The 21,479-nt window shown below is 57.7% G+C and overlaps 7 protein-coding genes across 7 annotated transcripts; 2 read left to right on the top strand and 5 right to left on the bottom strand.

Annotated features, from left to right (window-relative positions):
- Positions 1–47: 47 nt before the first annotated feature.
- On the bottom strand, positions 48–758 carry J3D65DRAFT_599697 (uncharacterized protein; the record flags this gene model as incomplete). Its single annotated transcript, XM_066797919.1, has 1 exon — positions 48–758. The coding sequence occupies one exon, from the start codon at positions 756–758 to the stop codon at positions 48–50; it is 711 nt and encodes a 236-aa protein (XP_066660358.1).
- A 1,448-nt stretch (positions 759–2,206) lies between these two features.
- On the bottom strand, positions 2,207–3,295 carry J3D65DRAFT_599696 (uncharacterized protein; the record flags this gene model as incomplete). Its single annotated transcript, XM_066797918.1, has 1 exon — positions 2,207–3,295. One exon carries the CDS (start codon positions 3,293–3,295, stop codon positions 2,207–2,209), a length of 1,089 nt encoding a protein of 362 aa, XP_066660357.1.
- A 1,182-nt stretch (positions 3,296–4,477) lies between these two features.
- Positions 4,478–5,173, top strand: J3D65DRAFT_536654 (ribonuclease H-like domain-containing protein; the record flags this gene model as incomplete). The annotated part of the gene is made up of 1 exon (XM_066796707.1): positions 4,478–5,173. A coding segment is annotated over one exon (696 nt), but the record flags the coding sequence as incomplete, so codon positions are not given.
- Positions 5,174–8,319: 3,146 nt separating this feature from the next.
- On the top strand, positions 8,320–10,768 carry J3D65DRAFT_545407 (pectate lyase superfamily protein-domain-containing protein; the record flags this gene model as incomplete). The annotated part of the gene is made up of 3 exons (XM_066796763.1): positions 8,320–9,028; positions 9,077–9,855; positions 9,962–10,768. The coding sequence occupies 3 exons, from the start codon at positions 8,320–8,322 to the stop codon at positions 10,766–10,768; spliced, it is 2,295 nt and encodes a 764-aa protein (XP_066660355.1).
- Positions 10,769–11,008: 240 nt separating this feature from the next.
- J3D65DRAFT_655301 (uncharacterized protein) lies at positions 11,009–12,139 on the bottom strand (the record flags this gene model as incomplete). Its single annotated transcript, XM_066802491.1, has 1 exon — positions 11,009–12,139. The coding sequence occupies one exon, from the start codon at positions 12,137–12,139 to the stop codon at positions 11,009–11,011; it is 1,131 nt and encodes a 376-aa protein (XP_066660354.1).
- Positions 12,140–14,989: 2,850 nt separating this feature from the next.
- On the bottom strand, positions 14,990–19,420 carry J3D65DRAFT_611832 (phosphoribosylformylglycinamidine synthase). Its single transcript, XM_066798958.1, has one exon. It carries the CDS (start codon positions 19,324–19,326, stop codon positions 15,151–15,153), a length of 4,176 nt encoding a protein of 1,391 aa, XP_066660353.1. The 5' UTR covers positions 19,327–19,420; the 3' UTR covers positions 14,990–15,150.
- A 924-nt stretch (positions 19,421–20,344) lies between these two features.
- On the bottom strand, positions 20,345–21,244 carry J3D65DRAFT_546048 (cytochrome c oxidase subunit VA-domain-containing protein; the record flags this gene model as incomplete). The annotated part of the gene is made up of 4 exons (XM_066796798.1): positions 20,345–20,463; positions 20,575–20,692; positions 20,801–20,846; positions 21,054–21,244. 4 exons carry the CDS (start codon positions 21,242–21,244, stop codon positions 20,345–20,347), a joined length of 474 nt encoding a protein of 157 aa, XP_066660352.1.
- Positions 21,245–21,479: the final 235 nt, after the last annotated feature.

Here is a 21,479-nt window from a genome sequence, read left to right as displayed (position 1 = left end):
AGAGCCATCTGAGGCGGCACTCGCGACGGCCATTCATAGATGGCTGGCTACTCACACCTCCACCTCGGCTGCTTCAAAGAATGAAAGGCGAATTTTCGATTTCTTATGTCCAACAACACTTTGTAATGGTTCGAAACCAGCTTTTTCATATTCCCCTCCAGCACCCTGAAGCGTTCCTCGATCCTCTCCCTGACAAAATCGTCGTCAGTCCCGAGGACGTTTCCCGCCACCATCGCCATCAGCTTGATGGAATCCCCGCAATCTTGCCAAGCTCGCCTTTGGGGCTGGTCTGGGCTCTCGGGGTTCAGGGGCAGGGGCAGGTAAATAAAGATGAACTCGAGCGTCTCGAGAAAATTCCTCTCGCGCCACGCGGCGACCGCAGGTCCTGCGAGGCGATCCGGGACGGAATGACCACACCACGAGACTCTCATCATGCCGAGGGTGAAAGAATTGACGTGCCACTCAAAGGACACGTGTCTTAGCTTTTGCAGTAGAGGGCGGCACATGATATTCATGAAACTCCCGTTCCTCTTCGCGTATAACTCCATGAAAGCGTACCGGGGTATGCGCAACTCCTTCTTGTGCAGCACGTCTAGCGCCTCGTGCGCGACCTGCTTGTTGGCCAGAAGGAGCCCTGGCGTCGACAGTTCGATTACGGCTTCGGACGCCTGAGGGTGTCTTGACCGTGCTGCACTTTCTTTTTCGAGATTCTCCTTGTGAAACTTATCCAGCGTCCTGACAACGCCGGCGAAGTCCATGGCGAACTCGTAGACGCAGATGCGCAGTTCGACCGGCAGCCCGAGGAACGAAAGACGCCTCAGCGTTCGTTGCGGGAGAATGACTGCTGCTCATCGCGTAGGTGTTCTGGCTGCCATGTTAGTTATGCATTCATTTGAAAAGGCGTTGGTTGTGTGGGCGGGCTATCTTGTCGCCTATTACAAATGCATACCTTTTGGACTGATCGGCTCTCAAGGAGGGTCTTGTTCGAGGAAGAGAACGAGAACGAGCTTAAGAGGATCTCTTCGTTGCATTCGCACGCGTAGATGTTGCAACCAGCCAGCAGCAGCGGGCGAGCAAGTGGACGAGCGAACGATTGAGTGCTTAGTTTGACGCACAGTGCTTGATGCCGCCTGTCGGGGCGACGGAGAGCCCGTGTCAGAAGGGCGAGAGACTCAGTGCGCGTTTGTGAGCCACTCTGGCAGCTTTATACCCGTATGGAGTGTACCGACAGCGTCGATGACCGGTGAAAACAAATTTTGCAGCGATCTAGGGTTGGGTGTGAGCTATACTTAGTATTTTATTAACCTCAAAGCTCTTTGCGTCTCGTTAACACACCTATTTCGTCGAGGCAGGGCGCTTCTTTGTTTTGGAAGAAGTTCTCACAGCTAGCAGGAGACGATATCGGGTCTGGTTGTTGAGAGAGATGTTTGGGTGAGGGCGGAGAGGAGGAGCAGTCAACTCTAGCACTGTCATCGCCTCTCTCTCTCTCGCTCTGCGTGGACATGTCGTTGGAGTTGGCCTAGCAGTGCGAGATGCCTAGACTGCAAGAGTAGAGCAAGTCCCAATGGCCAACGTTGCAATTTTCAAGTGCAAAGGGCGTGCTCTCTGGCTATGGTAAGTCGAGAATTCTAAGAAGTTAAGCTCGTGGAATTCGCTGTGTCGTTGCGGGGCGACCCAGTTGTGAAACGTTGGCCTGTGGCCATTCTCACCATGAACTGGCAAATTGATGTCGCAGGCCATTATCAATATTAAGCTGAGACATGACAAGCGAATCTGTTATCTAAACCTCCACTCCCTAAAAACAATTCACAAGCATTCGAAGGTCAAAATTTCACAAGACAAACGACCGCAGCGAAAGTCTCTCATGCAAGGAAGTCAGACAGATGGAGCAAAGATCAATTCAAAGGCGGGCGTTAGTCATAAACACAGGACAAGAATGCGGAGAAGAGTAAGGAAGTACTGAGAGGAGTGGGGTGAGAAGAGAAAAGAAGGAGAGAGCCTACCGTACAGTACAACCAAGCTGGCAGAACCTCAGAGCAAGGAAAATGATACTGACAGTAAAGTAAGCAAAAGGAGTCAAAACACCTGTGGATGGAGATGAGATGAGATGCCCTGGTATATCACGAAAACGCCTTGCTGCGCCGCCCGCACCTACCAATCCCCTCACCATCTGTCCACAACCGTGGCTGTCAGGTCATACCTCGCATCACTTTGACCAAAACCAACCGCCACTGCTCGTGGTCTCGGCATTTGCAGCAGCTTCGGGCGCCGCAGAGGCAGCATCGCCTCTCGTCGTGTTGACAGTCTCAGAGCTCTCCTCGCGGCCATCAGCAAAGCGCTTGCGGAAAACCACTTTGGTCGTGACGGTGCCGTCGGGGAGGACGGTGCGCTCGGTTGAGGTGACGGTGGAGAGAATGGGCGAGGCTTGGACGACTTCTGGGGTCGGTTTTTCTGCTATTTTCGCAGTTTGATGCTCGGTTCGTTGATGCGGTTGCTTGATGGCCGGCGAAGACGCAGAGTCGCCGCCCAGGAGCTGCTCGTATGCGTCGAGCTCCGTTTTCGGCCCTGAGCTCGAGGAGCCCAGAAAGCGCTCGTACGCTTCGTCATGCTCGTCACCGCTGCTCTTCTGCGGCGCAACAGTCTCGTCTTTGGATGCTTCGGGCAAAGGCAATGATTTGGCTTGTTCCTGCAATGGCTTCAAGCCGTCCTTTGCGACATACCAATCGCCGCCCTCATGCATGTTGTTCCAAAATTCTTGGGTCTTGGGGTGTGGGCTATGCAGGATGGACATGAGCCGCATGCGGCGCGGCCACATGTCGCGCTCCCAGGCCCAACGCTCGTCGATTGGTAGGCCCTGCTCTACGCGCAGCAAGTCTTCGAACGCGTCGACGAAGTTGGGGCCGTGGACTTTGGATTTTGTGTTTTCTGCTTCCAGGACCACCGGAGAGTATGGGTGCGAGAGGAGCCAGCGCATCCGGGAGTCCCCAAAGCGGTGCGGTCCAAACCGGGGTCCGTGGAAATGCATAAAGGGTGGGAAACCGTGGTGGCTGTGGAGAGGAGCGGTGACGCCTTGATCTTCCGAGTCGCGAGAGCGACAGGGGCCATGGTGGCGGCCCCAAAACTTCTCTCGTGAGCTCTTGGATTCTTGCTCTGGAGATGCTTCTTTCGACATGTCTACACCCTTCTCGGGATTGGACTTGGGCTGGCTGGGCCATACCCAGTCTAAGACCGAGCCACTTTTGGGTTGATCCTGAGCGGCCTTTTCCTCTTCTGTACCGAAAAAGGACTTGAACATGTTGGACAGCTCTTGCATTTCCTTTTCGGCATTGCGCCGCGCTTCTTCCACAGCCTGCCTTTGTGTCGCATCGAGGTCGTTTGCGTTGTCCGTCTTGGCGCTTTCTTTCGGCGGCCAGGACCAGGAGTTAGTCCAGTAGTAAGTCTTGCTTCCGTCGTCATTTTCGACGACCTTGGGTTTGACCTCGCGACCATCGGGGGCCCAGATCTTTATCCAGGACGGTGGGTCCTGAGGCGAGCTACTGGCGGCATCCTCTTTCCCGCTGGGAGTCTTTCGTTCGGTTATCCATGATTTCAATTCCTGGATGCGTTCGTCGTTCCAGTGCTGCGGATTCCAAGACAAGGGGAGGCCGAAGGCGTTTAGAATCGATGAGACCTGCTCGTCGGCGTAGCGGCGGAAAGCTATGAATGGATTCTCATCTTCAGGACGTTGCGGTTTGTCTTGGTGGTTGTTTGGGTTCTCGACTGGGGGCTTCCGGTCGTCGGGCATGATTTCGTGGGTAGCTGAGAAGGACGGGTGAGATGGAAGAGTAGAGAAGAGCAGTAGTCGAAGGCAACGATGAGGTGGTGCGGTGGGTGGGGCTCATCCGCATGGAAGCTCGGCCCTTCTTGCGAGCCATGCGCTTGGCAACTCGATCCCGTCTCCCGCGTCGCGTCTTCCTTCGCGTCGACGCTCGCGGCCGAGTCCATCTTCACCACGAGCATGATTCTACCCGGTCGCCGTGCCCTGTCTCCTGCGGCTGGTGTCAGTCTGTACTCGAAAGCACCTCTCACTCGTATTCGACGCCCTCCAGCTCACCACTTTGCCGCATTCCTTGCCTTTCGCAAGACCCACACGACCAGACCTTCCTCGAATGCGCGCGCCAACTTTCAGGTCCGCAGGGTGCCATACGATGCCATGAACCATCTTCAGGATGATGGGTCTTTTGACTCGATCAAAAGTGCTACAACCAAGTCACCTGCATCGGATGCCGGGTCTGACGACTTTTTCGACTCCTCGATTATTGATGCAGTAGATGACTTGGTCCGCCGTCTCCGACCCGATACCGTGGGACGACATTCCTCTACTTCCGAGTCCAAGCCATCGTCGAAAAGGGGCGCAGCCAAAGCGGAGGAGCAGACCGAAGCGCCCTACACTCCTCGATTCGCGATACCTTCGCCTCCACCCCCAATCAATGGCATACGAAGCGATCCCCCCCAATACTTCACCCACAAGCTCTACCGCGATCCCGAAGGAAAGCCAGTCACAGTTCATTACTGCACAAATTTCAAAAAAGCCGAGGAACTCTGCAAACCATTCCTTAAAGAGAAAGTTGTGGGTTTTGACATGGAATGGGAAAGCTACGCGAGTCCCGAAGATACGATCAAAAGGAACATATCCGTCATGCAAGTCGCTTCGGAATCCACCGTGGTCGTCTTCCACATCGCTCAATTTCAAGGAGGCAACACTACAAAGGAACTCATCCCACCATCGTTGATTTCCCTGATTGAGTCTCGGGACGTCATCAAGACTGGTGTGGCCGTGTGGACCGCCGATGGCAAAAGGATTCAAAAATTCTTGGGTCTCAATCCTCGTGGATTCGTTGAACTGAGCCACTTCTTCCACGTCCTCCAAAACACGAGGACGGCTAGTGGAACGTATCCCAAGAATCTATGTGCGTTAGCCACCCAGATCAAAACATATATCGGGTTTCCTTTGCCAAAAGTAGGCAGAATCCGATGTGGTAATTGGTCTCGAGGCTTAAACCTGGCTCAAGTCGACTACGCTGCTGCCGATGCCTACGCTGGGCTTGCGCTGTATCATATCATGAACGAAAAGAGGAAACAGTTGAGACCGACACCCCCGCACCCTCGTTTTGCCGAGCTGGGCTTGCCGATTGAGGGTGCTAAGGAGGACAAGGAGGAGGCTCCAGAAAATGGCCCAACCACTTCCAATGGCCCCAAAGTTGTCGATGAAGAAGGTGTCCAAGCAGCGCAGGCCGCGAATGAACCTCCCAAAGACTCTAAACCTCCCACCTCGGAAGTGAAGAGAGCTCGCCGACAGGAGGAGGCTCCAGAAAATGGCCCAATCACTTTCAATGGCCTCAAAGCCGTCAATGAAGAAGGCGTCCAATCAGCGCAGGCTGCGAATGAACCTCCCAAAGACTCTAAACTTCCCACCTCAGAAGTGAAGAAAGCTCGCCGAAAGGATGACGCCAAAACAATCAGCAATGAAGCCGAAGAAGCCAGTAAAAATCTCCTCGACTTTCTTACCACACCCGAGCCGTGCCTACAAAATTGGACAATTGGCTTGACAGGCCGTTTGACTTGCCTGTCTAGGCTTCAAGCATGTGAACTCATTGCTCGGTGTGGGGGCGAGGCTTTGGTTGAACAACGAAAGATAAAGTCGGCAACATTGGTCATACATGGAACATATGTCAGTGAAAGGAAGCTGCGGATTCTGTATGAGAACCAAATTCCGACCATTTTTGAAACAGACTTTTACAAAATGATCCGAAACCGCCACTTGGTCAAAAGTTCCACTGCTGGTCCCCAAACTACAAAGCGACGGCAATATCTGGAGAATTTGCTAACAGAGCTTTTCCAAAGCGTCTGCGATGCTACTGGCCGGGAACCTGTACCGCTTGGAGATACAATCTCGTCTGTCTGCCGAGAAATGCCCAAAACAGTCATGGACCTTCGAACGATAGACGGGGCCCTGTTCTTGTACACCGTTCTCAAGGATTGCGATCACGACTTGCTCAAAATTCTGCACTAAGCGAAGAGCCTCTGGGAGGCATGCTTGAGAGCAAATCAGATGAAGACAGCATTCGTCGAAGACCTCTAATGGATGGTTTTCAGATGGCACCGTGCGATTCGAGTGTCTCACGAATGGCTGTGGTGCAAGCGACATCGGTTGACTGGAACTCAGCAATGACCTCGAATCTCGCAGGAACACTCTGGCGAGGCTCTGTCGATTTGACGAAAGGAACCGACATTTGGTCTTGCCGATACTGTACAAAACCATTGGACATCAACATTGATCAGGCGGGCCAAGTCACTCAATGATTCCTTTGGACAAAAATGGCGTTTTGCGTTGATAGGTCTCTTCTCTCCTATACCCGGCACGAGAAGCGTGTTTTTCTCCTCCATTGTTTGCATCGTCCTGTAAATCTCGTCTTCCTTGAACCTCCTAAATCTCTATCACGTCTGTCCTCGTTGCTTTGCTCAAAGTCGTGCTATTGCAAAATCGTGGCTTTCAGGTTTTCTCTCAGTCTCCAAAGTCGATTGGTGACGGACGATGCGACCCGATCTCTCAAAGGATTTCCTTGACCGATACACATGCGGTCGATGGAGCCAAGTCCTTGGGGCTTGCTGATACAAATTGGTGGTGTGGGGGACAAAGGCCTGTGCGTCTCGCAGGGTCATGCGCATCATTTGGTCGGGCTGAAGCTGCAGAATTGGACCTGTACTACGCGGCGTGCCGACTGGGATGAGACTGCAGCCAAGTGGGACTTGGACACGACGAAACCCAGATAGGGTTCATTTGTCTTCCCTGACTTCAACTCCGAGACTTTGAAAAGCAGTAAGACTGGGAGGACAAGGGACTGACAATGTTCCGAATCTCCAAGGTATGCAAAATGCTGATTGATGGATAAGAAGGGGACTCGAATCTTCAGGTACAACATGAGGTCAGGATAAGCAAGCGGGATGATCTTAGCGCAACCGGGCTGCGGCCCGGCCCTCGTCACCCGGACCTCCTCTCCGGTAATCACCATTGGGTCGAAGAGCCCTTTACCTTATCCGGTCTTTTGCACGTCCTTTTTGGCTCGCCAAAGACGATGCAAGCTGAAGATCCAGTGTCTTTGGTTCTGGATGCATGCAAGCCAAAGAACCCCACGGCCCAAACAGTCCCAGACCTTGTCACTTACGACGAGACGTACCGAGAGAGCTGGGAGTGAACAGCTATGCCGACATGGGCAGGTCCCAATCCCGACCTAAACCCCACTACAACCATCCCAACTCGTCGCGGGTTGGAAACGTGGCGTCAGCACGGGACGATCAACACCACCGAATTAAAGGCCCTCACCTGCACTCAAGGGTTGTTTCTCAAAACTCCAAGCCTCGGCCGTCCGGCTGTCGAATCACTCGTCTTATTGTGGTGTTGTGTTCCGACCGCATTCCTTGCGGCTGACGCGGTCGGAGCGCCCGACTTGAGAATGTCCAAGACTTGAGCGCCTCCAAAAATGCGTTTCCCCCACCAGGGGTATTTGAGACAAGCAACTTCCCGGCTCGGCACCTTCCAGGCCCTGTCAGCAGTGCAGACCCATCCACACCATTCGCCCACTCTTCCAGTCTTTTCTTGTCCAGGCCTTTCCACGTAGCTGGTGACGAGTGCTTGTACCACCCGAGATGTGTTTGGCAATCATTCGGGCCCAGCATTCTTGTTGTTTCCTTTGGCTCTTGTTTTGCAAGAAACCAAAATCTATTTCTGCAGCGCCTCGTCGTCTTCTGCGACAAACAGAAATGGAGTGGGGACGCGTCCCACACCAAAGGGTGCAAAGTATTCGAAACCACGGTTCCCTGGGCTACGCGAGGTGTTCTGCTGACCTAAGCCCCCGGTGCCAACGCCATACCTAGTCGGCACACATACCAATTGGGACTTTCCTGGGTGATTTCCAAGCCACTCGACTCGGCCAAGGTCGGCCGGGTTTGGGTCGGGAAGAAGGTCGACGTGGGATGGTCCGGTCAAGAAGTGGATATATTGCTTCTGCCGCGCCCTTCTTGCCAACAACCCGTCGTTGCACCGCCAAACCTCGGGCTCTGTGCTTGCCCGTGTACTATTACGTCACGATGCGCTTGAGCTTGATTTTTCTTCTGGGCCCGTGGCTGGCGTTCGTCGCGGCCGCGCCTTCAGGTGGTTTCTTTTCCAACAATGGACACTCAGCGGGACCTGAGTTTCCATCCACTTCAGAGTGAGTTGTTTTCCTGTTTCGAAACTCAAATGAAAACAATTCTAAATTTACCAGCGGGCAAAAAGTCAACATGCCAGAGTTGAGTGAATTATCCAAGCTATCGCCACGGCAGTCTTCTTCTCCATTTTGGCTTGAGCAAATCACTCACAACGGCCTTTCGCCCTTTATTGCCAACGCCTCGACGTACACTGTATTCCGCAATGTCGTCACAGATTTCGGTGCGGACAACACTGGAACTCGCGACGCTTCCGCTGCCATCAACGCCGCCATCCAAGCTGGCTCCGTCGGTGGCCGGCTCAGATCATCCGTCGCATATGGTTCGACCGGCCAGCCAGCCGTAGTCTATTTGCCAGCGGGAACATATCTCCTCAACGGGCCCATCCAGTTGTACATTGGCACCGTCTTCATCGGCAGTGCGCTCAGCCCACCGACACTCTTGGTGTCATCCAGCTATAGTGCTTCCCATGTAATCTACGCCAAAGACCCAAACTATGTTGGCACCACCAACTTTTATGTGGCCATGAAGAATATTATCATTGATAGCACGGCCGTGAATCCCTCGTCGCAGTTGACGTTGCTTGATTGGACCGTCAGTCAGGCAACGCAGCTCACAAACGTCCGCTTTCAGATGCCGTTGAACTCGGCGGGCCACACGGGCTTGAAGATTGGAGAGTGGCCAGGGGCGGCGGGGTACAACTCGCAGCTCATTGTCAATGACATTTATTTTCATGGGGGCGCTGTTGGAATGAATGTCACTGGTCAACAGTGGCTCTTCAAAGGTCTGTCCACCTTCATCCATAGCAAGCGGATACTGACGCAGCAAATAGGCATGGCCTTTGAGGGATGCAACCAAGCGATGGTCGTCGGGGGTTTCGATGTAGTCGTAACGCACAGCACGTTCAACTACTGCGGCACTTGCATCGACGCCTCTGCAGTATCCGGCTCGCTCGTCGTCATCGACATCGTCTCCATGAACAGCGGCAACTTGGTCTACTCGGCCAACTACTACACGCCGAACGGGCTTGTCCTCGAGAACGTTGTCAACGGCGGTGCTGGCGCCACGGTGCTCCTGGGGAACCAAAATCTGCTCAACGGCAACGTCGTCGACACGTGGTTCAAGGGCAACCACTACGCGCCAGGAGACAGCAGGCACTACTATTCGCCGAGCGGCGTATCGTCGAGGACGCCTCGGACAACAGCACTGCTGTACAATGGGCGTTATTTGGCGCTGACGCCGCCAACCTATGCGCAGTACTCGGCCGACTACTTTGTCAACATCAAGAGCGTGGCAGGGGCTCCCGTTTACGGCGACGGCGTCCACGATGACACGGCCGCCATCAACGCCATACTTGCCGCGTACGCTGGCTCTAGGATCATCTACTGGCCGGCTGGCACTTACGTCGTGACGGGCACCATTTTTGTCCCGGCGGGTTCACGCATCGTGGGCGACGCGTTTGGCACGGCGATTAGCGCGTACGGCGCAGCGTTTATGAATGCCAATAACCCGGTTCCGATGGTTCAAATCGGTAGACCGGGTGATGTGGGATTGGCTGAGATTAGCGACATGCTGTTTACCGTTGCTGCTGTACTGCCGGGCTGCAAACTCGTAAGTGATTCCGCGCGCTTCTCCTTGCGCATTACCCTTTCCCTCTTTCCCCTTCCTTTTCTCCGGTATTGTGGCATCATGGGACGACTATCAACACTCTATACAGCTCGAAATCAACCTCTCAGCCTCAACGCCCGGCGCCGTCGCCCTCTTCAACACACACTTCCGCATCGGTGGCGCACTCGGCTCCGCCGTCCGCACGAGCTGCGGCAGCACGCCCGGCGCGTGCAAAGCGGCGTGGGGCCTCCTACACATCACAGCCAGCGGGTCAGCGTACATCGAAAACATGTGGGGGTGGACAGCCGACCACGACCTGGACTCGCAGCTCAACGCGCGCAACATGGGGTACAACCAGACAATCGCCGTCGGGCGCGGCGCGCTGGTCGAGGCGACGCAGGGCACGTGGCTGGTCGGGACGGGCTTCGAGCACAACGCGCTGTACCAGTACACGTTCAGCGGCGCGCGCAACGTGTACGCCGCCATGCTGCAGACCGAGACGCCGTACTGGCAGGGCGGCAGCGTATCTTCTAGCAGCAGCGCCGTCGCGCCAGCCCCGTGGACAGCGAACCTCGTCCCCTCCGACCCGGCGTTTGGCGACTGCGCTGCCACGGGCGATCCGCGCTGCGGCATGGCGTGGATGCTGCGCGTCAACGGCACGTCCTCCGATCTCTTCCTCTACGGTGCCTGCCTGTGGCTCTTCTTCAACGACGGCAAGCCGTGCGCGGCCGCCGACGGCTACTGCCAGCTGCGCGGCGCCGAGGTGGCAGGCGCGAAGCGCGCGTTTTTGTTTGGCGTCAACACGAAGAGTGTACGGGAGATGATAACAGGGGATGCGGGGGCGGTGCGGGTGACGCAGGGCGACAATTGGGGAGGGTGGGGCGGCGTCGTCGCGGCGTATTTGTTCAATACGTGAGCACTGTGGGAGTCAGGGGAAGGAGAAAAGGTAAGATGGGGTTGTGTATATCTTTGGGAGGAGGAAGGCGTTGGCTGGGCTGCTTCTCCTTGTTGAGATACCATTACGTTACGGCGCTTTGAATTGAAAGTTCTGCTATCTGTCTAGATCTTACTGTTCTTCTCTTCCGTGCCCACCCTGTTTCGAATGCGCCCAGCGACTCCTCAACGCCAACAACCACGACATGTCCGAAATCACATTTCAACTCCCAACACCCCCTTTCTTCACAAACGAAACAAAATTGTACGCCTCCTTATGCTCCGGCAAGCCATCCCAAATCTCGACGGGCATCGAGACAAACAACAGCAGAAGCGACGCATCCGTTTCGAGCGCCGACTCCACCTCGACAGCAACCTCGCGCAGAAGCGGCGGCAAGTTGGCCGCAATGCGCTCCTTCCAGTCTCTCGCGTCCGCCGACTTAGCCATGTCGACCGCAACATTTACCGAGATCAGGACGCGCAGTGTAGACGCCGCCATCGCTTGAATGCTCCCTGTGCGCGAGCTCTGCGTCAGGTTTCCCATCTGCTGCGGCACCCTGCCCTGGCGCGCGAGCACGACGCTCGGCTTGTCCACCTCCGGCAGGCGTATCGGAGTGGCCTCGAGCCCGTACTGCTGCTGCTGGCGCACGATGTCGGCGTATATCTGCGCGACGGACCTGGGCTCGCCGTCCAACGCCTCAAGGTGTCGCGCGAGGACACTGGTGAAGCCGTTCTCCGCGCCCGGCGGCGTCTCCTGAAAGCCTGCGGCGGAGAGACACTCGGGGCCCCCGAAGTGAAGCGCCGCAGACGGCGCCTGGCACGTGTCGAAGACGTGCAGGAAGCGGCTGTGGCCCGACTTCCAGGCGTGCGCGCGCAGCATCCACACGTGCAGCCAGGGCTTTGCGACGCCCAGGCTCTCGCAGACGTCACGGGCGCCGGCGAACCACAAGGTGTGCTCCGTACTGGCGCCGCGGCCGTTGTACAGCACGATGTACAGCTCGTCGTCCTCTACTTCGGACGTGAACGGGATCCAGTCGTCGATTATGTCCGTTGTGGCGTCTGTTGGCTCTCGCGTGACGGGGATGACGAAAGATTGCGTCGCGAAGTTGTATTTCTCGCGGAAGACGCGGAGCAGCTTTTCTTGCGCCGTCTTGCAGTCGAGGTCGTCGTTGGCCCATGTCAATCCCATCACATTCACCTTGGAATATGTTCGGGGGGCGTCGGTCGGGAAAACGTGGTCCAGGGCGTTCTGGACGTCTTGGTAGAATTCATCCAAAAACTTGATGCATGTATGTTCCATCTTCGGGATTCTAGGGGGCTTCGTTGAAGGCCTGTAGGCTTCGGTGTTGGACATCATGATTGTCGTGCAGCAGAATTTGAAGAGAGAAAAAACTGGAAGTGAAGTGCAGACGACGCTGCTGGGCTTAGATGCGTTTAATTTATGTTGGCAAACAGGAATCACTCATACGTCCCAACAGCACGAGGCGAAAAAAACCCCCCCCCCCCCCCCAAACTCCTTAGTACCAGAACACTTGGAAAAATCCGCTTCGGAAGGTCCTCGGAGGCCCATGAAAAATCAACACCTACAGCAAGAAAAGTGCCACAAGTCGCAGTTACAATGTGGCTTATTGACATTATTTCCAAGGCAGGTTCAACGGCGCGTAAATGTGGTCTAATAAGCTTGGAACCGTTCCGTTGACCGCATTCTTTTCTCTTACAGAACGCTTCTTTTGCCCCCTCGTCACTCAACACCCTCGACTGAAGCCCGCTCAACAGGACCTAGATTTTACAGTTTCCGCATCGCTTCAATGGTACTGTGCGGTTGACGCGGCCGCCTCAACGACACAGTTGTTCGGTTACCCCTGAGTTCCGGAACTTCGAAATTTGAAGGTCGTAACAGCGTTTTGGTATGATGATGATGCTGATGATGATATTCTTTTGATGATGGGCTTATCAGAGACTGCACCATCATACAGCAACGATGGCAAACGAAAGGCGTGGAAGAGTCTTCGCTTTTCCGTAGCGGTCCTCCACTGCCAGACAGACAGTAGTATGCAAAACGGCAAGCAGGCAAACGGAACAGTCTCGATGGTCCAGTGTTTAGGCAACTGGAGAATTGGTTGGTTCTTTGTTGTCGTCGGTCCTTCGCTCGCTCAACGGAAGATTTTATACTCGCAGTCCGCGCTCTTCACATGCTCCGAGCCGCGGAATTTCGATCACTTGCCCCTGAGCGCGTGAACGTCCAACGCAGCGGAAAAGCATCTGACGCGCCCGCCGCCAGTATAAAATCCTCGCCTTCTTGGTTGGCGAAACGACATCCTGGACACGAGTCGCGCTGGAAACACCTTGAGCGCGGGCGCGTACTGTCTGGGAGATGGGGCTTCATCATTACGTGGACTGTGGGGTGCGGTGGTCTCTGTTTTCTGGTAAGCCAGGTCAAACCCTCCAAACTTGTTGGAAGGTAAGTTTCCCGCTTTATGGCGAGATGATGCGTCACTGCAAAACGACGCCGCGCCGTCCAGCACCACCATCCATCCTTTTGCAAAACAGCCCAACACATACCCTTCCTGATCCACAAAAAGCAGGACCAGTGCGAAGAATGTCAAGAGACAAGAGACCGCAGAAACAAAAGTGACTACGTTCTTCAACTTGTAGTCCAAACACCGCCCTGTGCAGGTCTGCGCTGTTGATGTCGGCACTTCGCCGATCGGGGTCAGTCTTTTTATGCCTTTACTGTGGGCTGTCGCGCTCATGTGATGCGCTGCGCTGCCGGCGTGTCGCCTGGCCCCCGAGAACGGGGGGGTTGTATATAAACCCACTACTCCCCTTGTTTCTGACGAGCTGTCCAAGATTGGCGCGGCATCATCACGAGTACCATCAGAAACACTTCTCAGTACTGCGCGCGGCTTCACAACTACTCTAGCTACCTACTCTGTTTTCCGCCGCGGGAAATTTGTGGATTTTATCAAGTCCACAAAGGAAACGGAAGCCCAAACGTCGACGGACGGCGAAACACGGCATCCATCATGGCGCCACCACAACAACGGCGCTCAGGCTCAAGCTCAGGCTCAGGCTCATCATCGAGAGATGCTCATGACGTGCAAACAGCCGCAGCGAGCTCATAGTCGGCCAATGTGTCAGCAAAGACAGGGACACCAAAAGTGCTTCATTGTCATCGTTTTGGACTGTCAACTCGTCGCGGCGGACCTGCTGGACTGGCGTTGCGCTGCTGCTAATGTGCAAGAGGAGGGAGTGAGGTAGGAGAGAGGGAGGGAGGTTTTATACCGCGCCTCCTGCCCCTCCATCCGCGCTCCCTTCCTCACCCCCGAAGCTCCGGAGCCTGGGACTGGGACTGGGACTGGGACTGGGACTGGGACTGGTATTTAGACTGGGTACAAAGACAGCCCTCCCTCTCGCTCCATCCACTGCCTGCCAGCTCAGTCACTCAGCAGTCTCCCCAAACAGCTCGACGAAAAAGAAAAAACAAAAGCTCAGAAGGCGCGACTGTGCCCTGAAGAAAAGACGATGACTGTGGCCAGCCAGCCAGCCAGCCAGCCACTCCCATCCATCCCACAGCCGCGCAAAACCCACGCGCCAACCGCCAACTCCATCGCCGCGTCATCACCACCACGCCACGACGCTGTAGCGCAGCCGCAGCACTTTTGCACAAGGGCAGCGCAGGGCTGCGGTTTGAACAGTCCAAAGAGCCCGCCGTTGCCGTCGCAGATAGAAAAAAGGCGGTTTTGCATACGCGCAGGCAGGGGTGGCTCGACTTCAGATACCCGCGCTCTGACAGACAGACAGACAGACAGTGCGACAATGCTGCGAGGACGGTGGTGCCGCTTGTCGTGACGTGCCGACCTCACGTGGATCCTCTGCGTCACTGCCTACCTACATACTGGGTTTGTGTGTTGTGTTGTGGGTTGCTGCACTCGCTCGCCTCCCTCTAACTATGTAGTCGACTGACCAACCAACTGGCCCAGTGAGTAGCAGCGGGAGGGGGGGGGGGGGGGGGGGGGGGGGGGGGAGGGAGCATTCAACACTGACAGCAACACGCCCACAGCACTTGTTTGATGATTGGTGGATTGATGGATTTTTTGCTCGATTGTGCCAGACCCTGAGGAGGAGGAGGAGTGTCTGAGTCTATGTGTTGATGTTGATGTTGATGTATATGTATTGTATGCTTTGCTTTGCTTCCACCCACCCGCCCGCCCGCCGTCCCATAAAGCAGGAGTAATGTAGAAACGCCGTAGCCCCTTTTCAAAGCATCGAAAGATCGAGAAAAGCGAGAGACCAAACCTCACCCCTAACCCTCTCCCCTCGTCTTTCCCCTTCCTCTTCCCACTCCATCCCATCTCAACTCACCTAACCCACCCACCTCCGCGCACTCCTAAACATCCGCACCCACGGCCCCAGCTCGCCCCACTTCTCCTCCCTCCTGCGCTCCTTGGGTTCCCAACTCGCCACCCCGCCGAGCACCGTGCGCTCCGGATGCGGCATCATGGCGAGGACGCGGCCGTCGGGGGAGCGCACGCCGGCGATGGCGCCGGGCGAGCCGTTGGGGTTGAAGGGGTAGCGCTGCGTCGGCGCGCCGCGGTTGTCGACGTAGCGCAGCGCGACGAGGCCGAGGTCGGCCAGCTGCTGGGCGGACGCGGTGGGCGAGGGCGACGACGCGAACGAGGCGCGGCCTTCGCCGTGCGCGACGACGATGGGGAGCCGGCTGGCGTGCATGCCGTGCAGGAAGACGGAGGCGGCGGACGCGGCGGATTGCGAGGCCGCCTTGTCGCTGTCGGCGTGGTTGTGGCCGTCGTCCTGCGCCTCGACCATGCACACGCGCGCCTCGTACTGCTCCGACGCGTTGCGCTCGAAGCTGGGCCACACGGCGCCGCAGCCGGGGATGAGGTCCTTGAGGCGGCTGAGGAACTGGCAGCCGTTGCACACGCCCAGCGCAAACGTGTCGGCGCGCTGGAAGAAGGCTTGGAACTCGTGCCGTGCTTCGGCGTGCAGCAGCACCGACTTGGCCCACCCTTGGCCGGCGCCCAGCACGTCGGCGTACGAGAAGCCGCCGCAGGCTGCCAGGCCGACGAACGAGGCCAGAGAAACGCGTCCGGAGAGGATGTCCGTCATGTGCACGTCGATGGGCGAGAAGCCGGCTACGGAAAAGGCAAAGGCCATTTCGGCCTGCCCGTTGACGCCCTCCTCGCGGAGAATGGCGACGCGCGGCTTGGCGGCAACCATGGAGGTGAGGGACGTGGTGAAGGGAAGAATGTTGTCCTGGGGGTTGTACGTCAGGTTGTAGGAGAGACCCGGGTCGGCGTCGTCGAGAATGTTGTCGTGCTCCTCGTCCGCGCACGCCGGGTTGTCGCGCAGCCGCTGCATGTGGTACGACGTGGCGGCCCACTGCTTCTGGAGGTCCCTTCGGCTCGCCTGGTAGACGACCGCGGCCTGGCGCGTGAGGACGAGGTCCTGCTTGCTCGCGGCGGGGACGCGTCCGATGCGCCTGATCATGCCCGAGGGCGGACCGCACGTGGCGAAGCACCGGTTGAACTCGATGATGTCCTTCTTCCTGACCTGGAAGACGGCGCCGAGCTCTTCGTTGAACAGTCCTTCAATCATGTCCTTGGTGTCGCCGCTGCGGCAAATGTCGTCCAGCATGACCTCAAGACCAGTGCGGCCGGCAAACATCATCTCAACCAGAGTGGTAAAGAGACCACCGTCCGAGCGGTCGTGGTACGCCAGGACGATGCCCGACTCGTGGAGCTGCTCGACGGCGTCGTAAAAGTCCTTGAGAATGTCTGCATCGCGGACGTCTGGCGCCTCGTCGCCAACCTGTCCAAACACTTGGGCAACAGCCGAGCCGCCCATGGCCTTGTTGCCCTGAGCAAGGTCGACGTAGAGCAGCACCGTCTCGCCCACCTCCTCGAAGCGGCGGAGCGCCGGCGTCCACGTGTTTTCAATGTCGCTGACGGGCGAAAAGGCCGAGATGATGAGCGACAGCGGCGCCGTGACTTCCTTGGCCTCCTTGGTCTGCTGGTCCTGCCACTTCATCTTCATCGACATCGAGTCCTTGCCGACGGGAATCGATACGCCCAGCTTGGGGCAGAGGTCCATGCCGATGGCCTCGACGGCCTCGTACAGAGCCGATCCCTCGCCCGGGTGGCCGGCAGCGGCCATCCAGTTGGCCGAGAGGCGGACCTGGGAGAGGCGGTCGGGGACGCTGGCCGCAGCCAAGTTCATCAGCGACTCGGCGACAGCCATGCGCGCCGACGCGGCAGCAGAGATGAGAGCAAGGTTGGGCTTCTCACCCATGGCCATGGCCTCACCGGTGCGGCAGCCAGACATGAGCGAGGTCGCCGTAACCGAGACGTCGGCAACAGGCGTCTGCCAGGGGCCGACCATCTGGTCACGCACGGTAAGACCACCGACGGTGCGGTCACCAATGGTGATCAAAAACGACTTGGATCCAACAGCAGGCAGGGCAAGCACCCTCGAAACAGCCTCCTGGAACAAACCCTGCGGCTGGACATTCGGCGCGTAGATGCTCAAGCTGCTATCAAAGCCGGGCAGCCTGAGCTTCCTCGAGTCGACAACCCTCGACATTTTAGGGGGCTTGCCAAAGAGGATCGACATGGGCAGGTCAATGGGCTTGGGGTAGTCCTTGGAGTCGCGGTCCATGAGAATGAGCTGGTTGTTATGCGAAGACCGCTCGCCAGTGGCAGTGCCGACGACGGAGAAGCCGCAGCGCTCCCTCGTGCAAATCTTCTTGAACTGCTCCAGTCCCTCGGGAGCAACGGCCAGGACGTACCGCTCCTGCGCCTCGCAGCACCAAATCTCCAGCGGGCTCATGCCCTTGTCGACGCTGTCGACCTCGCGCAGCTCAAACGTCGCGCCGAGGCCAGAGTCGTGGACGAGCTCGGGCAGGGCGTTGGACAGGCCGCCGGCGCCCACGTCGTGGATGAAGCGGATGGGGTTCTGCGCACCAAACGAGGTGCAGGTGTTGATGACCTCTTGGGCGCGGCGCTGGACCTCGGCGTTTCCACGCTGCACACTGGCAAAGTCGAGGTCGATATTGCCTTCGCCGGACTGGACGCTCGATGCCGCACCGCCGCCCAGGCCAATGAGCATGGCAGGGCCACCGAGCACAATCAAGTGCGCTCCCGTCGGCACAATCTCCGGGTCCTTGAGGGCATGTTGCGGGCGAATCGTTCCAACACCGCCAGCAACCATGATGGGCTTGTGGTATCCACGAATCTCGGACTCCTTCTCGTTGATGGGGAGCTTGGTGGTGAGGGTGCGAAAGTATCCCGTGGTGCAAGGGCGGCCAAACTCGTTGTTGAAGGCAGCACTACCAATGGGCGCCTCGAGCATAATGTCCAGGCTGCTAGCAATGTGGCCGGGCCTGCCCACATTCAATTCCCACGGCTGCTCAAACCCGGGGATGTGCAGGTCCGACACGCTAAAGCCGCAGAGACCCGCCTTGGGTTTCGAGCCGCGGCCAACGGCGCCCTCGTCGCGAATCTCACCTCCAGAGCCCGTGGCGGCGCCGGGGAACGGCGAGACGGCCGTGGGGTGGTTGTGCGTCTCGACCTTGGCGAGGTAGTGGACCTGCTCGCGCGTCTGCGCCCACTCGCCCGAGGCGTTGTTGGGGGCCCAGTGGCTGGCGTTGAAGCCCTCCATGACGGCGGCATTGTCGCTGTAGGCGCTGACCGTGTAGGCGGGGTTCTGCTTGTGCGTGTTGCGGATCATGCCAAACAGGCTCATGGGCTTCTTGACGCCGTCAATGGTCCAGTCGGCGTTGAAGATCTTGTGCCGGCAGTGCTCCGAGTTGACCTGCGCAAACATGAACAGCTCGACGTCGACGGGGCCCCGCTTCAGCTGCTCCGAGTATGCCTCCACCAGGTAGTCAATCTCGGCCGCGTCGAGCGCCAGCCCCAGCTCGCGGTTGGCCTTTTCCAGCGCCGCCCGGGGCGTGGTGCCCTCGGCAAGGAGGTCGACGCTCGTCGCCGGCTTGGGCTCGCTCTCGGCAAAAGTGTAGTTGAGGTTGGGCGCAGCGCGGCTAATGACCTGGGTCATGCGGTCGTGGAGGAGGTCCGGCTTGGGAATGGCATCGTGGGCGAGGCGGTGATCGGCGGGGAAGGTGGCCGCAATCACCATGCCCCTCTCGATGCGCTTGACGACGCTCTTGAGGCCGCAGACGTGGGCAATGCCCGTGGCCTGCGAGCTCCATGGCGAAATGGTGCCGGGTCTGGGGGTCACGTAGAAGAGGGCCGTGTTCTTGTCGCGCGGCTGGGCGTTGCGGTGGAGGGCGTCGAGGATGGTCTGGTAGAGGTGGTCGTCGTCGGCGGGCGCGTCGCCATAGTGAAGCAGCTGCTCGACGATGCGCAGCTGCTGGTCGCGCAGCTCAGCGTGCGGGTTGACAAAGTGAGTCCACACGGCGCGGACGTCGGTGGCGCCAAGCTCGCGCGCCAGCTTCGCGCAGCGGAACTGGGAAAAGGCAGAGGAGCCTGGCAGGACCAGGTAGGGATGTTGGGTCGCAGCCATGGTCCAGGCGGCGACTTGTGCTTTGTCGTCTGGCTCGAAAGCGGAGTGGGAGAGGTCACTGCATCGAAAAAGTTCGGAGAGGCTCGCCTGAAGCAGCAAAGCCAGTCAGTCACAGTCACAGTGTGCTGGTGGGGGCGGGGGTCGCCGAGCTCCGGCTCCGGCTCCGGCCCCGGCCCGTGCGGTCCGCGAGCTGCAGAATCAACACCACGCAAGACTTGGCCTGCCTCTCCAGTATGCCTTTTAGAATCAAGCTACAACTCACGGCAAGCCACTCCAAAAACCAAGCCCGCCATCCTCCCGCTCCAAACAAACATATTCCACACCATGCCGGCCGACCTCAAACGGACCAATCAGAGCGACGCAAATGCTCTGCTGCCAGGGGCAGGCTGTTTCGTGAGTAACGTCAGATGGAGCTAGCCACCGTACCTAGCTCGCTGGCATGTGAGAGTCGTCCCAAGGCACATGGGTTCAGCCTACGAGCAGGACTCGACCCTGGATACATTATTATCGCAGCACGTCGACAATCAATTGGCAGCATCAAGCCTCGTATTCGAGAATTGGACCGTCAGGCCTGAGTAAGCAGCAGCTGCAGGCGAACAACATGTGGTTGGGCCGCCGCAGATGAGAGGTGAGATTATGGATCTGTACAATTGCTCGGAGCAGCCCCCAAGAAAGAAAAACTCGACTCTTGTACGTGCACAACCGCCTCGCGCGCGCGGGGCCATGATGATGATGATGATATGATGGTGATACAAGTGTCGCACCTCGCCGCGTACTTTTGTTCTGTGGTAGTGGGTAGGTAGGTAGAGTTTGCCCCGATTCTTTTTCTACTTGGCATGTGGCCGGCGGATTGATCCTCTCTCATATTCAAAAAGAAGCCCCCTCTCGTGAATGACGACGGATGATCCAGTCAGCTCTAATTATCGGAGCAGCGGTGGTAGCAGCAGCAGCAGCAGCAGCAGCATTGTCGTTGGCAATACGTCCCAAACGATTACCACAAATCGTCCGTGTCCGTCGCTTATGCGTCCTCCGGGTACAGCTTCTCCTTGAGGACGATGCCGAGCTCTTCCCGCAGGGGCTCCAGCTCCTTCAGGTACTCCTCGTACTGGCCCTTGTTCTCGACCTTGGACTTGATGCCTGTAGTAGTAGCCACATATCAGCCAATCTGGTTCGCACAGAGTTGCGAGACGCGCCAATTGCCAGGCGCTGGGGCGGGAATTGACGCGTGGTGTGGGAGAGCAAACGCACCCTCGAAGATCCGGACGGCAGTGGGGAAGTCGTTGACGCGGCGCGCAGCCTTCAGGGCGGCGGTGATGACGGAGGGCGCGGGCACAAGGTCGTACGCAAAAGCGTTGTTGAGGTTGCGCTGCCATCAGTCGTCAGTCCATGTCATGTCGTCGCTGTTGTCGTCGCTGTCGTCGGCGCAGCCACGGCGCACAGGCCCAAGCCAGGAAAAACCCGAGCAAACACCTACCTGAAGCTCAAAGGCATCCTGCACAGAGTCAAACTCCTTCTCGTACCTGTCAAGCCCCACGACGACCATCAGTTCAGCAGGTCCACGAGCACAATACGGGGCGGGGGAGAGGTTGGTGGGTGTTGGTTCGGTTCTGCGACGCCGCCGGCTGGTCGGTCGTTGAAGATTCTGTCCCGCGTCGAGGGCGGGCGGCCATTGGCGTCGCAACCGGCGGCGGCGGCTCTCTCTCGGTCATGATGATCGGTCCTCGTACCTGGCAGTAAACTCCTCGAAGCTCTCCTCCTGGTGGTCACCAGAGAAGCGGGCGACGGTGGTGGAAAAGGGCCTGCCGGCGGCGGCGGCGAGGCGCGAGCTCACGGCGGGCGCGGCAACGCGAGGAGCAGCAGCAGCGGCGCGGAAAACAGGAGCGCGGCGGGCCGCGAGGCGGAGGACGCTGGCGGCCATTTGACACGGTTTATATCAATTGGCACTGGGGAGATGCGGGGGCGGGAGGGCCGGGGGCGTGACGGCGTCGTCGTTGGGTTAGGTTATGTGATGCCGACGGAGTGGGTGGGATGCGTTGATTTGAGCTGGTTCGGTCCAGAGCCAAGTGATGTACGTTTAATGGTTGGTGGTCTGACGGTGACGGATCCTTCCCTCGCCGACCGATGCCGACGACCTGCCAGCCAGCCAGCCAGCC

Source organism: Phyllosticta citribraziliensis (assembly GCF_038025025.1).
Source record: "Phyllosticta citribraziliensis strain CPC 17464 chromosome Unknown J3D65scaffold_1, whole genome shotgun sequence".
Taxonomy (NCBI): Eukaryota; Fungi; Ascomycota; class Dothideomycetes; order Botryosphaeriales; family Phyllostictaceae; genus Phyllosticta; species Phyllosticta citribraziliensis.
The sequence above is the reverse complement of the archived record's forward strand: the minus strand, read 5'-3'. Positions and strand labels throughout refer to the sequence as shown.